This window comes from Ipomoea nil, unplaced genomic scaffold (genome assembly GCF_001879475.1).
Source record: "Ipomoea nil cultivar Tokyo-kokei standard unplaced genomic scaffold, Asagao_1.1 scaffold3030, whole genome shotgun sequence".
Classification (NCBI taxonomy): domain Eukaryota; kingdom Viridiplantae; phylum Streptophyta; class Magnoliopsida; order Solanales; family Convolvulaceae; genus Ipomoea; species Ipomoea nil.
Window position 1 is genome coordinate 2,383,408 of NW_017619458.1, and position 18,832 is coordinate 2,402,239.

The 18,832-nt window shown below is 31.3% G+C and overlaps 1 protein-coding gene across 1 annotated transcript; it reads left to right on the top strand.

Annotated features, from left to right (window-relative positions):
- The first annotated feature begins 10,429 nt into the window (after positions 1 to 10,429).
- Positions 10,430 to 13,398, top strand: LOC109163489 (probable WRKY transcription factor 40). The gene is made up of 5 exons (XM_019312240.1): positions 10,430 to 10,565; positions 10,769 to 10,828; positions 10,933 to 11,211; positions 11,983 to 12,099; positions 12,873 to 13,398. The coding sequence occupies exons 1-5, from the start codon at positions 10,500 to 10,502 to the stop codon at positions 13,224 to 13,226; spliced, it is 876 nt and encodes a 291-aa protein (XP_019167785.1). The 5' UTR covers positions 10,430 to 10,499; the 3' UTR covers positions 13,227 to 13,398.
- Positions 13,399 to 18,832: the final 5,434 nt, after the last annotated feature.

Consider the following 18,832-nt stretch of genomic DNA (forward strand, 5'->3'; position numbering starts at 1 on the left):
GTTTTATTAATCCATTGTGTACTTTGGTGTCTTTATTGATGTTTCGTAAGTCTAGAACGATGTCTTAAATATCCTATTGTTGGATTTGTAGTCTTGAATCGTGTTGTAATCCAATATGGTGATTCGTTGGATTCAAAGGAAGTTTATGTTATTCGTATGAGTCTTTGTGACTACCTTGTTGGCTTGCATGCTAGTTACATTGCTTATTGGTACTAGTATGTCTTTTCCTTGTGATAACAACTTGATTCTTGATTGAATTGGTACTTGAGCCTATCTATTCGTTGTAATCCTTTGATTGGAATCCTTGATATCGTTGTATGTGTAGCCCTTGGGGATATCCTATTCGTATCTCTTTGATGAATTCCTTTCATTGTGATCTTTCGATGTGAACTTGTACATTCGTTGTACCTTACCTTGATGATTCCTTGATTGAGCTATTGTGAGCCTTGACTATTTGTATTGGTAACTATGGAACTTGTGAACTATACGTATTGGTGGCAAGGAGCTTTGCTCCAAATTGTATCAGTGGCTAGTATCATATTATTTATTTGGATCGGCGGTATTGGATCGACGGTATATTTGGATTGGCAGTTGTGAGCTTAGTCTCCACTTGGAGGCATAAGGTTGGACTGGTGTACAGGTTGGACTCAGAGGTAAATGTTGGAACTGTTATAAGGATGGAGAGGAGTAAAGGTTGGAACTTGGTATAAGGTTGGAACTTGATTATGATTGTGACTTTTGCAACCCCTTTGATTATGAACATATCCTTGTATTTGATCGTGTGGATGTTTCTTGGTTTCCCTACCTTGTTTATTCTCCTTGTATCCTTATCATTGTCTTATCAATTTGATTCTATTGATTAGTCGTGTGTTGGTTGGTATGGTCGAGTACATTCCTTGATGAGTCAATAATACTTCGATCTTTCCTGATTTAAAAGTTAGTGTTGCTAAGGCTATACTTATGTATTTCCCAATTCTAAAAAGGGTTTTCATCTATAAAGTATATATTATGTATTTCAACGCGTTGGAGTTGGTTACTTAGCAATTTTCTCTAACGGTTGTAATATCATATGTTTTTCAAGTACAGAGTAGTTTGATCGAGAGTGCACTAGACGAAGTCCTTTGCTTAAACTAGTCTTTCCTCCTTCCTCTTGGCTTAGATGATATGGCCTGCGAGCCCTGAATGTTTAGACTTTGTGTATTTAAGATGATTTGAGTTATATAGATTGTTGTTAGCATGTGCATTTAAGGCTGTAACTTAGATGTGGCATGACATCCCCCGACTATTTGATTTAGCTTCCGCGTTGTTTTATTCTAATGGTTAGACCTTATCGTTATTTCTTATAAGTTAAATGCTTGTTTTATGTCTAGTTTTGGGGGGTGTTACAGTTTGTCTACTTAAGGTGCGCCATTTTATTGCTTAAGGTCCGTCCTTCGCACAACCGTACGGGAACCCTTTCCCGCACCTAAACACTTCCTCTCTTGTTGTTGGGCAGAATTGTTTGGGCTGCTGATTTTGAACTCTCAAAATTTGAGGTTTTCTCTCTTCCTCTCTCAACTCTTTTCTTACACAAAATTTCTACCATCATTTCCTTAAAAAAGGAATCGAAGTGCTTGCATGTTGTTCTTGTTCGCCGGACTTTTTATTTGAGTGCTCAAACATTAATAAGTCGTAATCTGTTTTATCTTGGGAGACTGATGCTACAACGCTCCTAGCACCCTCGAGAGGTAGCGAATCGGTTTTAAGGAAAGTGTGAGGCACACACGACTCGAATTTTCTCTTTTCTTCGCGTTGGATTTAAATCTCAAATTTCAGAACCCTTTTTCGTATTAATTTATTTTATATAAATAAATGCTTGGTTTCGTACCAAGTTTGTTGGGATTCATTTATATATATATATATATATATATATATATATATATATATATATATATATATATATATATTAAATCCCTTATTATTTTTGTTTCATACAAAAGTTTTGGTTGGAATTAATTTTATAAATTAAATTCTATTTTTTGTATCAAGTTATTCACCACCTACAAATTGTACTAGTTTGACATTTTGGCTATTGGGTTGACCAGAGATGTGGATTTCCCATCCCCGCCTGATTCCTCATTGGGACAGGGATCCCGCCCCGCCCTATTGCCATCCCTATTTAGGAGTGAATTTAACAAATTAAGGAGCTAAAGAGTGCATAGGAAGGGAGCAAAAAGGTCATCTTGAAGCAACCCTAGAAGAAATATCACGAAATTGGTGAAACAAGAACGTGGCGTGTCATCAATGATTGAGGGCTTTAGTAAAAAAAACAAAAATATGGGGCTAATTTTATAATTATAGAAAATTTTTAAGTTTTAAATATTTATAAAAAGAATCCACCTTTTTCCATTGTTTTTCAACCGCCCTGAGTTGTTGATCTACCTAAACATATGGATAAGATCAACCCTCATCACTTCAGTCACTTGTTAGTGTTTTCTATACTCGATGCGCAAAAACATATGTTCATTATTAATACTCAATGTTCAAATTTTAATTATATTAAAATATTTTTTTTAATAATAGTATATTAATTTCTTAAAAATTTCATAGGATGTAGCATTTAATATATACTAACGAAGAAAGTTTAACGGTGTAAGATAATTTTATCCGATTAAAATAGTAGTACTATTTGTAGCACAATTTATAACTCAATAAGCATATGTTTTCAAAATAATAATAATAATAATAACTCAAATAAGTATATAAATACAAAAATAAATCATGGATAATAAATTTGGTTCAACCCTATAAATTTTTTTATTTAGATTTTAAATATTTATATTATTGTATAATAATAATAATAATAATAATAATAATAATAATAATAATAATAATAATAATAATAATAATAATATTATTATTATTATTATTATTATTATTATTATTATTATTATTATTATTATTATTATTATTATTATTATTATTATTAACAACAACAACAATAATAAAAAAGTAAACCATTTTTTATAAATTTAATATTTATATTTAAGTAAATAACTAATTAATCACCAATCAATTTGTGCTCAGATAGTACCTCTGTAGCTCTCGTTGAGAGAATGTCACAGGATCATATCGTACTCTGATAGTAGAATATTAACTCTTTTAATTGTAATAGAAATAATCTGTAATAAAAAGTAATAATAATAATAAACATAGATGAAAGGAACTAATTGGACGGAGGAAGTGTCTGAACAACATTGCCAAGTCACTATGTCGTGGCATGCATGGAAACGGAATTATTAAAGCAAACAAATTAGAGAAAAGAAAGTCCCCTTGTAATTAGTAGCATTAATTGCTTTGAAAACTTCAAACTTCAAAGCCGTGTACGATGCGTGTCATGACTTTCTTTATATAGTCAATATATGGATAGGACAAAAATATAGTGGAAATAACGTGCTAATAAAACTCTCGTTGCATATTTTTATTTATTTATTTATTTTTGTGTATTACATTTGACGGTAGAAAAATTATCACAATAATTATAGAAAGTAGTTTTGTATTGTTGTGAGTCTTAGCACAAAGTTTCAAAGTATGTCTTTCTCTTGTTATATGGGGTTAGCTTTTATACTATAAAACCGTAACGGTACAACAAAAGCCTCCTAATAAGTGACATTGTCATTCATAACTCCTACTTTGATGATGTATGTTCTTAATGCATGGACTCTTGTCATTGTTCCATCTGTTCTCTACTCCTGATCGACGACTTTGATGGATTAGGCTAACAGTATCCCTGCAAACCTATCATAATCTAAAAAATGAGTCCCACTTTCGCATCATCCCATTTGCAAATCATATGCTATTCACACTACATCCATACAAATCTAATCAACTTTCAAAAGTGGGGCCAATATATTAAAATAACATCATCAAAAAAAATAAAAAATACAAAAGCAACTGCGACAGCTTTTGTCAAGGGTTTGCAAATTTGCAAAACCATCAAATTTGCAAACCCCTTTAATAAAAAAAATAAAAAAAAATACTGATGTGGCATTAGCCACATCAGCTTGCAAAGGTCCCCTTTGCAGGGGTAACTTCAACCTTAGATGCACCGGGTCAGATCCAATATTTTATCCAATTATCATGTCAACATTAATATATGTATTTCACAAATACATTTTATTCATTCAAATTTTGATATATCAGATCATAAGCAAAGAAGTTAAAAAGAAAAAAATATATATTATTGGTACCCATGAATTTAAATTTCTTACCTTATACGTGCTTGTGTGACTCGGTTAGAATAATAGTGTTTTACTACATGGATTCTCAATCTTAACTTCTTCACTTTTACTTACCGATGTGTAGTAAAAAATGATAACTTATTTTCATCCGGTACGTTTCAAGAAAAATTTCAATATTAAAATTTTCAATAAGAGAGTAAAAGTAAGTAGTAGAATTTAAGAGTTTAAGTAATATTTTCACTCAGAATAAAAATGTGTAGTAGAGCTGCTGGAGTGATTTTTCTACATAGAAAATAGACTGTTCATCCAATTCAATCAACCAATCAGCTTTTGCCGTCTTGTGATTTCATATTTTTGATGCTACTGATTTTCAATACAATAATCCTCTATTGTCTTTTGTTGACATCTTATGTATGTTGATAAATCCACCCTTCATTACAAAATTTTCCCATGCATTTGTTTAAGTTATAAGAAAAAGTATTACTACCCCAGTACCCTCTTAAATTTACAGACAGTTATTTGATAATCACAAGATTTTAAATTTAACTTCCTATTATAATTACTTATTAACCATCTTGATCTGAACTGGTTAACTATAAACAATTTATATTGATTTATGCTTTTATAGTCTTTTATTGACTAGGATTACAATGTTCTTTCAAGTAGCGATTGTATACTTTATTGTAAATTAAAGAAATTTAAGTGTCACCCACTAATTGTTTAAATCATCAATCTACAATATTTATCAACCAGAGTCCATAGTTAAGTTTACCTTTCAAGTCTTTAAATTTAATATAGTAATTACTTTAAATTTAAGTGGCAAAACCGTAAATTTCATTTAAATCAATCAATCATGTTACTTGTATAATACTCCATACTTTAAAAAATAAATAAATAAATATCCAACTGTTTAATTTAGACCTTTTGTTAATCATATCCAACAAATCAACTACTGAACTGCCACCTATATAGTATAAAAAATTATAGGAAAAATTTCATATATTAAAACAAACTTTGCATTAACACCTAAAAAAAAAACGAAATTAGTACCTTTTTACTTATAAGTGACTTGTTGTAACGGGTTATTGGTAATATGGCTTCCATATATAATATTCTCTAACTACATTGATGCCACGCATACCATTTTATATTTTTTCCTGGACGAAATGTTTAAAACTATTTTTTTTTTTTAAATTGCAATGCAGTGAATAAGGGAGCCATGGATGATATATTTGTTAGACAAGTCGAAATGGTTGCCCAGATCTTGAATAAGGGAGCCATGGATGATATATTTGTTAGACAAGTCGAAATGGTTGCCCAGATCTTGAATATATAGACCTTTTGTCTTCATCTCAAATCTAAAATGATGACGGATGTCTTCTCAACTTTAAAATTTTTTAATAAAATTATCGTTTGTTTCGAAGGGTTGGGGTACAAGTTTAGAGGGGTGAATAGACTTGTAGATTTTGAAAATTTTAATGTTTTGTTCAAATGTTCCGAAGGATCACTACTTCTTCACAAATCAACGATTCGTTGAATATGCATAGCGGAAATGTTTGTACCATTTTAATTAAAGTGGTTTTGCATGTAATATTTATTCTTTTGAAAAGTTTAGGTTGAGCGTGTTTGAGTATGAATAAGTGTAAGCAGTAAAATAAAGATATAGAGAGAGAGATCGATTTTTATAGTGGTTCGGCCAACTTAGCCTACCACACTCTTCTCCTTAAAACTCCTAAGGAGGTTTGTACTATCCCTTAGTATAAAAGGTACCACTCAATTCTTGAACACAAAGCCGGACTTGAGCGTCTAGGTTTTTCAACTTCAAGAGTTTACTCCGCCTCTTTCAACTTCTACCAAGTAGAGATACAAGGGTTTGATGAAGATAAAAGTTCTTCAATCTCTAACTATAAGCTTGGCTTCTTGAATCTGGATCTTAAACTCCTTTTGATCAGCACAAGTCTCTAAATTGTACTGGATGTAGCTTTTGAGCTATTAGTCTCTCACACTGGTCACACTTAAATTCTTGCTAAAAATGCTTTTAACACTTGTAAATTTCTCTTGAATAGACCATCACCTTCTTTAGTCTTGAATGAAGGTATTTATAGGCGTTTAGAAATGTGTTCGTTGGAGGGAAACCCATTTCAAATGACTATTACCCAGCGGGTAGCTAGTGACCTGTGGATAAACTGAAGTGTAGCTTTATGTGTCAGATTTTTCAGCCATTAGACCACCCAATTTGCGCTGAACATATCTCTTTGTTCTGCATAAATGTCTAGTTTTTTTTTATAGGAAAATATTCATTGGGATAGGTGTACATAAGACTCTCTTTGTCTAGGTCACATTTTCTCATAAAGCACTAGTGTTTTAAGGTTTCAAACTGTTGGCTCAAAGAATGTCTTTCAAGCAGTTATTTCGAGTGTTAACTGACACAATTCGAGTTATTGTTTTGAACCTTAACAATTTGTAGCATTTCGATTATGAATGTCTGTCTTTACCATTCGTTCCTCCAGTCCTAATCATTTGGAAACCTAGGCCCTTCCATGATTCAGCATTTTCAACGTTCCGGTCTTGAGGTATTCTATTCTTCGACTCTTCTTCTGATGTTAACTCTTCGAAGTCTTCTTCATCCGAATAATGACCATTCATACTGATCATTCGAACCGTAACCATTCGAGTTACTGTTCTTTATAATTTCTCACTTAAATTATTCGAATAAGTAGAAAATCCTATGTTTAGAAAATGAAATAAATTGGGGATTAAAAAATTTCTAACTTTTGATATTATCAAAATCTAAATTACAAATGTTCCTAACAATTATATAATCCATCAGATTAAAAAAAATCATCACAACAACCCTAATTAATCTACACACTCAAATGCTAACATGTTAAAAGTGTTAATTTCACTTATTTATTTATTTATTTTGCATATTTCAGGTGTTGAAGCAAATAATAATAATAATAATAATAATAATAATAATAATAATAATAATAATAATAATAATAATAATAATAATAATAATAATAATAATAATAAAAAATAAATAAATAAATAAAACAAAAGGTGAAATTGAATATTCTCAAATAGTTTGAAAGCTTATTTAAATATTTTTCTAAAATTATTATATAAGTGACAAGTCAGTAACTTATTATTTTAAAATCATATAATAAAAAAGAGATATAACAAATAATTTTTTTAATCAAGAGATTAAATTAAATGAAATTATATCAAACTATTGAAATTTTTTTTTTTATCAAAAATAACATAGGGAAAAATTGATATAATAATGTACATTATATAGGGGCAGTGGTCTTTTTTTTAATGACAAGAAAACACAAATACATTATGAAATCTTTTTTTTTTTAAAGAACAATAAGAAATGCTCCTAAAATTAATCAAAGATTTTTAACAAAGCTATACAAAAATTTTACGAAGAAATTTATATACAATAGCGACTTAAATGTTAACTTAACTCTAGTTAAGGAATTGTATATTGTTTCCGTTAACTTTTATAAATAAAAAAAAAATCTAGATGTGACAATTTTAAAATATTTTCATGTTTTAAATTTCATGAGAAATTTAAAGTTTTTTTTTTCTGGGGTTTGGGGGAGGGGAGGGGGGGGGGGGGGGGTAGTAAAACAATGGGTATAAGAGTAGGAATAATCAAGACGTTAGGTTTATTTTGGCATCAAAATCAAATATGAGAAAATTCAAACAATTGTGGTGTTTGTTTGTTTGTTTGTTTTTTTTTTTTTTTTTTAATGATAGAATTCATTAATGTATGGCATCATCAACGTGGTAGTAGGTTTCGCAGACATTCCGGACTTTTTAGCCATGGACAATTGCGTCATAATGATGACGTCATCGTTATTAAAAAAAAAAAAAGGCATACTCCAAGTAATATTATGAAAGACTGAGCGGATTATATTGACTTGAAGGTCTGTATGGGCTACCTCTTAGGCTCTTACGTTGCCCCAAAAGGTGGGGAGGGAAGGGAACATCAGAATTCATGAGATTTGTAGAAAATTGACAAAATGGGATTGGTGACGCAACCTTACTTGCGTCATAAGGGTGATAAGGCACGTGGAATTGTTTAAATGGGTTGGTAAGACAATATTTTTTTTTAATTTGGTAAGATAATACATTTTTACGGAGTTAATTACAATTTTTTTTTCTAATTTCCAATCTTAGACTGTATTTATTCTTGGAGAGTTTGGTTGGAAAGAGGGAATTAAGAATGAAAGAAATTATAATTCGTAAGAAAAGAATAAGGTGGAATTCAAATTATATTGTTTGATGTATACAAATAAAATGATTGGAAATTAAAATGAAAGAAATTAATAAAGACTAAAATTCTTTTGTATAATAATATCAAGGACAAAATAGTAATTGACTTTGAAATCACAATTCCTCACACTATGAAATTACAATTTCAAGGGGGATCGGCCCTAGGAAATGCAATTTCATGGTTGGAGGCAATTGCAAATTTACGAAATTGCATTTCCATCCAACCAAACCACGAAATTATTATTATTATTATTATTATTATTATTATTATTATTATTATTATTATATAATCAAATATACATGTGTGTATATTTATATATTTATTTTTTAATATTTAATAATTGATATATATTCATACATATAATAAATAAATAAATAAATAACATATATATATATATATATATATATATATATATATATATATATATATATATATATATATATATATATATATATATATATATATATTGAGGATATTATAGTAAACTGATTTATATAACATAAAATATAACTTTTACAAGGTAATCTTACATCCTTAAAATCTCATACTACATTCCTGATGATAATCCTATTAGGCTATTACATTACCTGAGGTAATCCAAGATTTTGTGAACCAAACGCCTTCGAAGAGATAACCTGGGGGTGGGGGTGAGGTCTATATCTGGTTTTGTTTCAAAATTTCTACCCTATTAAATAACTGGGAAATTAACAAACAACTAATATAATCAACCTTCTAGAAATAAGGAAAATAAATAAAATAAAGGAAACAAAAAAGAAAAGACTCGGACCATATGTGGAAAAGTATATGCAGATATTGATGAATGGGTATACATGTGTGTCACGAGGTAACGTCACTCCATGTGTCGACATATGACGTAAATATTTGTTAATATAATGGTGCCATTTTTTTTCTTTTTAATATTCTTTCAGATTCGATTCATCCACGGAATTCCCAACAAGTTTTACTATTCTTGAGAACGACCAAGAATTGTCTTCCATCCACTGGTCTTTACTTAATGGGATATGATATTTATGAATTCTACTATACATATCCCAAATTCTGTTCCGTTTCTCTTACTTTCTAATGTGCCAAATAAGAATTGATTATTTCTATCATATGATCCACAGAAAAGTGTCTATATCAAAAATTTGTGAGATTAGTAAAAATTGAAAGTATATAATCAGAGTTCACCAAGTATTATATTTCTCAATATTTATTCATTGAGTTTATATTAGATGTGTCCAAACTATTTGAGTACACAATACACTATTATTAAATTACATGTTACTTTCTTATATTAAAAAAAAAAAAAAGACACAACAAAATAAATAATTTGTATTTGACTTGACTTTTTAATTAAGTTGCATATATATTTCATGGAGAACAATATAGGTTGGTTTATCTCCTTGTAGTCCTTTGTTGGTTAGAGTCAGAATGCATGGTTTATCCAATACACACTCTCTGAGTCAGTAACTGCAATGTTTCCTTCGTCACAAACAAAAAAAAAAAAAAAAAAAAAAACAAACAAGAGAAATTAGGGTAAAAGAGTATTTTTTCAATAAAAAATTTGGATGACTGTGACAACTTAATTAAGTGGAACTAAGGTTTTATTGTATTGAAAATTGTGACAATACTAACTATTACTACTTTATTTTAGTAATTAATAATGAATAATTGACCAAGACTTAGCTTGAATGATATTCTGTGAAGAAAGACTTTACTTCCTCTTGAACGAATTGCAAGTCTTTGGTTGATAGGCGTAAGCAAATTGGCATTAGCTGGTCGGCAACTTCCACCCACTTTACATATATTTCTACATACGCCCATCCATCTCCCTTTAATTTAATTTATGTTTTTGTCGCCTTCCAAAATCAAAGTAAAAAACATGTTTAACCTCGTCCTATAAATATGCTCACTTCGTTCCCTGTTCCCTCTCCATTACCACTTAGCACAAATTAAAACTCCTCTCACTACAACGAAGAAACAATATAATGGACTACTTCAGTTCTAGCTTGGCAGATAAATCCCTTGCCATTGACCTCAATACTTCCATTAATGTGAGTTCCACAACTTTTTTCTTCCTTAAATTAAAGGGTAGGTTATAGATCTCGATCTGTTTTATTTGTTTATTTTTTTCGGAAAATGTACCCATGATGTGCATCGAGTAAACTATACCTGTTCAAATTAAGAAAATTACCAAGTCAACTGTCGGACCAACTTGGCTAACACTGTTCATCATTTGTTGTTTATGAATTTAAAGATGGATTGTGAAGCAGCTGATACTTCTGGCAATAGCAACTCATATGTGGGAGATCAGAAGGTGATATGATGACTGAATTTAATATGCTTTTACTATACAAAAGTATTCAATTCTGCAGAATTTCTTAATTGGTGGGTTTTGTTTATATATATATATATATATAGCATGGATTGTTGATGGAAGAGTTGAAAGAGACGAAAATGGAGAACAAGAAGTTGACGGCAATGCTTACAGTGGTGTGTGAAAATTACTGCACCTTGCAGACCCACTTCTTAGGACTTCTACACACCCACGGCGCCGACGACCAGCTCCTCGGGAAGAGAAAGGCGGACGACGGCGACTGCTGCGGCGCGGCGGCAGCGTCTTCCCCAAAGAGGCCCAGGGAAACCAGGACACCTGTCTCTAGGGTTCGTGTGAAAACAGACCCCTCCGACATGAGCTTGGTAAGTACTTCCTTTGCACCCTTCCACTTCAAAAATGAGTAATACAAGTAAGAAGAGAGTTCATATGAGAACACTTGTTAGCAAACTATAAAAATATTCATGCCCTTCATTTTGATAAATTAAAAGGTTAAGAATGGAAGCATGTGCTCCACCTCAACTAAAAGTCTAACTGATAGTTGGTATGCTCAACATTAAGATCTTATCATTTATTAAAATTTTAAGTTTGCAATAATTATAAAATAAAATTCGTTTATAAAAATTTTCAAATAATTATAAAATTAACCTGTATTTATTTTGTATTAAAATCCGCAACTACTAATGAAATTCTGATGAACGACTAAAATCAATCATCATGACAATTGACATGAAGACCATTTTTTTTTCATTTAATAAGGAAAATGATAGATGTATAATACTCGCCACGTGTAAATTTTATTAGGTAAAAAAATGAATTAATAAATATAGTGGTCTAATATTATTTTAATCTATCAGAACATGATACCCTAAACAGAGGATAGAAAGTGTGAGTAGATGTAATTTTATGCATAATATAATAACACGTGTGAATGAGAAAATTCCATATGACACGTAGGAATGTGGTGTCCGATGAAAAATTTCCTGACAATAGGATCAACAGTACAATGAATTTTTATTATTATTTTGTTTTCAAAATTGGATAAAAGTCAAGATTTTGGTCAAAGTAGAATAGTTGGCCTCCATATACAGTTGTATGTGGCAGTGGTTTTTGAACCAAATTGTGTTTTATGGCAGGTGGTCAAAGATGGGTACCAATGGCGGAAGTATGGGCAAAAAGTGACAAGAGATAATCCTTCTCCAAGAGCCTACTACAAATGCTCTTTTGCACCTTCTTGCCCCGTCAAAAAGAAGGTAAGTTACTTCATCTTCAATCCCTAGTCTCCTTTGGACTGATTCCAACTAAATTCATTATTTCATCCAATTAAAAAGATTGATATTGAATGAATTAATGTGATTTTTTGAAAAAAATAAACTTTACAATATTATATTGTGTATTTTGTGAAATCGTACATTATTTTTTTATCATAGAAGTACAAAAGAGTGAAGTATAACTTATGAACGAATATGTAAAATACATGATATTATAAATTTTTTTTATATTTAATTAGAATATAAATTTCATATAACTCGTTATTCATGGCCTACTCTCAAATCTTGATGTACCCATCTTTTTGGGTGATCAAGGAAAGTATACGGAGTGGATCTCATCTTGTGATCCTAGTTAAAAAAGGATCGACTACAATGACATAAACCAGCCCTGGATACCCATAGCTGATCGGATCAAATCAAGATAGCCAATAAGTCACTTCCACTAGAAATCGAACTTGAAACATTATGATTATCAAACCAACAGCTCGACCAACTTGATTGGAGTTGTTCCTGGAATGTACCCATCATTAGTTCAATTCCTTCAAGAACAAGTTAAAAATCAATCAATTCAAATAGATCTAATACATAAAAAGTGAAATTTTTCTACGATTAAAAGTTGAATTGTTTAAATTTATTTAAACATAACCTTTGAAATTGTTACTTCTCATTCAATCTTGACTCAAGTATAAATTTTGGACGGATTTAAGAAATTTCTTTAGGTATAAAGTAGTACTTCATAATATATGTATGTGCAGGTACAAAGAAGTGTTGAGGATCCATCAATTCTAATAGCCATATATGAAGGAGAGCACAATCACCCACACCCGACCCAGCCCGAACTATTATCCGTTCCATTACCACAAGGCTTCACACCTCAATCAATCTGCAGCCCGGTTTCAGATGTAGAGAATTCTTCGAGCCCGGCCCGATTGGATATTCGGGCCAAAGTTCAGAGATCTCTTACTTCACTTGATACAGTGGAACTCCAACACTTTTTGGCTGAGAAAATGGCTTCTTCTTTGACCAAAAACCGGGGCTTCACGAATGCGCTGGCGGCGGCGATTTCCGACAGAATTCTCGTCGACCATGCGCTGGCAGATTCATGCTGATGATTCCATCCTTCAACATAGTTTAGTACATTAAAGTGTACAAAAATATTAATAATAACGGTGCATCAAATTAAACTTTGTTGGCCGGAGTGAAATACTCGTGTGATATTAGAATAGGAAAACAAAAATTGGCTCAATGAAAAGAAACAATGTAAATTTGTTGAATGCCAAACTAGGGTAACAAACTTGAATTGGAGCTTACATGATGCGATAAGGTTTGATACTCGAATGATACAACACTCAAACCCTAATTTAATTGAAGTCGGTGTATGATTATATCATTGATCAATTTATGTGAAGAAAAATATAATCTATACTATATATAAAAACAAAATCCTGAAATTTTAACTTCCCGCCCAATTCCTAAAAAATCACTCTTCCTAATAAAATATATTGATTTCTACTTTCCCATTTGTACAATAATTCTGCGTTAAAATTCTATTCTAATATTATAAAATAGTGTAATACAATCTATCTATACTATCTATACTATATATAAAAACAAAATCCTGAAATTTTAACTTCCCACCCAATTCCTAAAAAATCTCTCTTCCTAATAAAATATATTGATTTCTACTTTCCCATTTGTACAATAATTCTGCGTTAAAATTCTATTATAATATTATAAAATAGTGTAATACAATCTATACTATCTATACTTCTATACTATATATAAAAACAAAATCCTGAAATTTTAACTTCCCACCCAATTCCTAAAAAATCTCTCTTCCTATAAAATATATTGATTTCTACATTCCCATTCGTACAATAATTCTGCGTTAAAATTCTATTCTAATATTATAAAATAGTGTAATACAATCTATCTATACTATATATAAAAACAAAATTCTGAAATTTTAACTTCCCGCCCAATTCCTAAAAAATCTCTCTTCCTATAAAATATATCTCGCCCAATTCCTAAAAAATCTATTTTCGTATAAAATATATTGATTTCTACTTTCCCATTTGTATAATAATTCTGCGTTAAAATTCTATTCTAATATTATAAAATAGTGTAATACAATCTATCTATACTATATATAAAAACAAAATCCTGAAATTTTAACATCCCGCCCAATTCCTAAAAAATCTCTCTTCCTATTAAAATATATTGATTTCTACTTTCCCATTCGTACAATAATTCTGCGTAAAATTCTATTCTAATATTATAAAATAGTGTAATACTATCTATACTATATATAAAAACAAAATCCTGAAATTTTAACTTCCCCCAATTCCTAAAAAAATCTCTCTTCCTAATAAAATATATTGATTTCTACAATAATTCTGGGTTAAAATTTTATTGTAATATTATAAAATTGTGTAATACTATTCCTATTCTAATCTATATCTATTTTATATATCAGTGTTGCAAAAATCATGTCGCTGGCCGCGGCGAGGAAGGCCGGAATCGGCCTCCTCATCTGCCACCTCGCCGGCTGAACCGGCCTTTCATTTTTTTTTTAAGTTGTAAAGTGTCAAAAGTTCGGCACGACATAACTTTTGACTCCGTTGTCCATTTTGGACAAATGTTTTTTTGAAATCGCGTATTTTTTCGAGATCTATCCACCGCAAATTGCCGTAGGCGGTTTGGCCCACCAATTTCTAAAAAAAAATACTTTATTAAAGAGTTTCTAAGAAAAAACTATGAGAACCTTATGTTTAATTAATGAATTTTTAAAATTTTTAATTAAACAATTGTCCCGTACATTATTTAATAATCTTTCTTTATAATTGGTCAAATTATTTAATTATGGTAAATTTGGGAATAATTAATGATGGTAATAGAAATCTTTGAAGAATATAGAATTGAAAAATATTTAATTATTGTTATATTATTATTGTGACTCACGGAATACAAGAGTTAATGCCATTTCTGGTCCTAGACTTATTGAGGCATTGACACTTTTCATCCTCCATAATAAAAATTGCCACTTAGTAGCCACTGTTATTGATCGTTGGACAGTTTTGATCCTCCGTCAATGAAGCCGTTTGTTGACCGTGAATTAGAAGGGTTTTTCTGTCTTTTTATGTTCTAATCCTTGTATTTCTCCATCCATTGGTCACTGCTATATCCATTTCTTCAAACTAAGGTTATCCGCTTCAGTCCTTTCTAACATTAAGAAACCATCTTCACCCAACTAACAATCATGAATTTTACATTTGACATCAATCTCAAGATAATGGAAACAAGTGCAGTTTGAATAGAAAGGGCGTTAGTCCATGCCTGTATAAAATATATTCCTAAAAAATCTCTCTTCCTATAAAATATATCTCGCCCAATTACTAAAAAATCTATCTTCGTATAAAATATATTGATTTCTACTTTCCCATTTGTACAATAATTCTGCGTTAAAATTCTATTCTAATATTATAAAATAGTGTAATACAATCTATATATACTATATATAAAAACAAAATCCTGAAATTTTAACATCCCGCCCAATTCCTAAAAAATCTCTCTTCCTAATAAAATATATTGATTTCTACTTTCCCATTCGTACAATAATTCTGCGTTAAAATTCTATTCTAATATTATAAAATAGTGTAATACAATCTATACTATATATAAAAACAAAATCCTGAAATTTTAACTTCCCCCCAATTCCTAAAAAAATCTCTCTTCCTAATAAAATATATTGATTTCTACAATAATTCTGGGTTAAAATTTTATTGTAATATAATAAAATTGTGTAATACTATTCCTATTCTAATCTATATCTATTTTATATATCAGTGTTGCAAAAATCATGTCGCTGGTCGCGGCGAGGAAGGCCGGAATCGGCCTCCTCATCTGCCACCTCGCCGACTGAACCGGCCTTTCATTTTTTTTTTTAAAGTTGTAAAGTGTCAAAAGTTCGACACGACATAACTTTTGACTCCGTTGTCCATTTTGGACAAATGTTTTTTTGAAATCGCGTATTTTTTCGAGATCTATCCACCGCAAACTGCTGTAGGCGGTTTGGCCCACCAATTTTTTTAAAAAATACTTTATTAAAGAGTTTCTAAGAAAAAACTATGAGAACCTTATGTTTTATTAATAAATTTTTAAAATTTTTAATTAAACAATTGTCCCGTACATTATTTAATAATCTTTCTTTATAATTGGTCAAATTATTTAATTATGATAAATTTGGGAATAATTAATTATGGTAATAGAAATCTTAGAGGAATATAGAATTGAAAAATATTTAATTATTGTTATATTATTATTGTGACTCACGAAATACAAGAGTTAATGCCATTTTTGGTCCTAGACTTATTGAGGCATTGACACTTTTCATCCTCCATAATAAAAATTGCCACTTAGTAGCCATTGTTATTGATCGTTGGACAGTTTTGATCCTCCGTCAATGAAACCGTTTGTTGACCGTGAATTAGAAGGGTTTTTCTGTCTTTTTACGTTCTAATCCTTGTATTTCTCCATCCATTGGTCACTGCTACATCCATTTCTTCAAACTGAGGTTATCCGCTTCAGTCCTTTCTAACATTAAGAAACCATCTTCACCCAACTAACAATCACGAATTTTACATTTGACATCAATCTCAAGATAATGGAAACAAGTGCAGTTGGAATAACAAGGGCGTTAGTCCATACCTGTGGAAATTTTGTCGAGCATACAACATAACTAGCAAAGTCAGGAATATCACCCAACCCCTCCCTTAACCTTTCTGCATCAACTATAATAGGTGTGCCCCTACTCTTTGCTTCCTGCACTACAATCAAAGCAGTCTCATGCAGCCTTCCATCTAAGTAGACAATATTTACTCCAAGCGCTGAAGACAATTTTGATTTGGGTATGTAGACCCTCAGATATCATGGGTGGATATCCTGGAGTGAAAATGCACGTGCGAGTTTTTTTTTTTGGTTGTCAACAATGACATATGTGAATGTTGAGTTTCCTCCTTTGGACACCACCATAAAATATGTATCAACACCATCCCTTTCAAGCTCATCAAGTATTCTTTCGCCATGCGAGTCATCAGCAACCTTAGATATGATCCTTGGATTAAGACCAAGACGAATTTTATCATCCGGGTTTTATCAAAGCATTGCCAGTGTTACCACCTCCTTGAACCTCAAAGCTGGTGCTCCGAATTTTATCATCCGGGTTGGGGAATGAAGCTACAGCAGCCAGGAAGTCAACACCGCCCATTCCAATATCTCAGACAATGCGATTTTTGGGGAGCGGCGGATTCCACATTTTCAGCTTGAAACTTCAATGAATTTCAGGTAGAATAACAGAGTTTTTGAGGTTGTGCACCAAGTAGTTGTGGTCAGAGAGAGAGAGAGATGGGAAGGATATTTGTGGTCAATATGGAAGGGAGGACTTACAGGTGCAAATTCTACATCACAACATCTACAACTACAACTGCTATTTACCATAGGAGGGTTCGCCAACCTGCTGCCCTCTCTGCTTCGCCGGAACCAAAAACCACCGGTGAAGGCCCCAACCTCGCTGGATCTGTTGCTGCACCGCCAGATCTGCCTTACTGGTCCGTCGCCGGAAGGAGTTACTACCTCGTATGCTCGTCGCCGTACCCACAACTCGCCGGAGAAGAACCTCGTTGCTACTCACTACCGACGGTTACTACTTAGCCGCCAAGTCTCGCCATCTCGCCTCACAGGAGTCACAGCAGCGCTGGTCTAAACAAGATTAGAAGAATAAGACATAAAAAGACAGAAAAGCCCTTCTAATTCACGGTCAACAAACGACTTCATTGACGGAGGATCAAAACTGTCCAACGACCAATAACAGTGTCTACTAAGTGGCAATTTTTATTATGGAGGATGAAAAGTGTCAATGCCTCAATAAGTCTACGACCAAAAATGGCTTTAACTCCGGAATACAATACAAGAATATTTAATTATGGTTATATTATTATTGTGCCTCACGACCATTATATACTAACAGTACTTGAAAAGAAACTAATAATAATAATAATAATATAAGTGGTAATAATAATATCTAAAAGTAATTAAGTGTTAATAATAATAGTAAGAATATTAACGTAAGAGTTGTAACATAGAATAAATTGTAATAATTAATAACTATAGTCTAGGATTAAATTTGAAATTGTCAGGAAAGATAAATGACCTCTGGTGAAATCAACTCTTAAATAATTATATATCAATTTAAATATTCTTAATATATTACAACAATTCCATTCCGTACCTCGCACGGGTGAAAATACTAGTACAACGATAAAAGATACGGAGTAATCAATTGCAACAATAAAGGATGTAACCTAGAAAGAAAAGTATTGACAGATTCTAAATAGTCTAGACATACATACACAACATGTTTACTAAACACTTGCACCGATTTATCTAAAATATTTCATTATTAGAGTTTGTTTATGATTAATGGTAAGTAGATACTAGTAATATGCATGTAATGAATTTCGCAATTGGCATTACAACTATAGAAATGGGTTTATATGCGGTTGCTTAGGTGCATGGTTTTCCTTCTTAAGGTGCGTGATTTTTATGCTTAAGGTGCGTTAATTGTTGAAACTTAAGCTGCATCATTTTAAAATTTTATGTGTGTGGTTTGTGTACTTGAAGTGCGTCATTTTAATGCTTAAAGTGTTTTTTTGAGTTA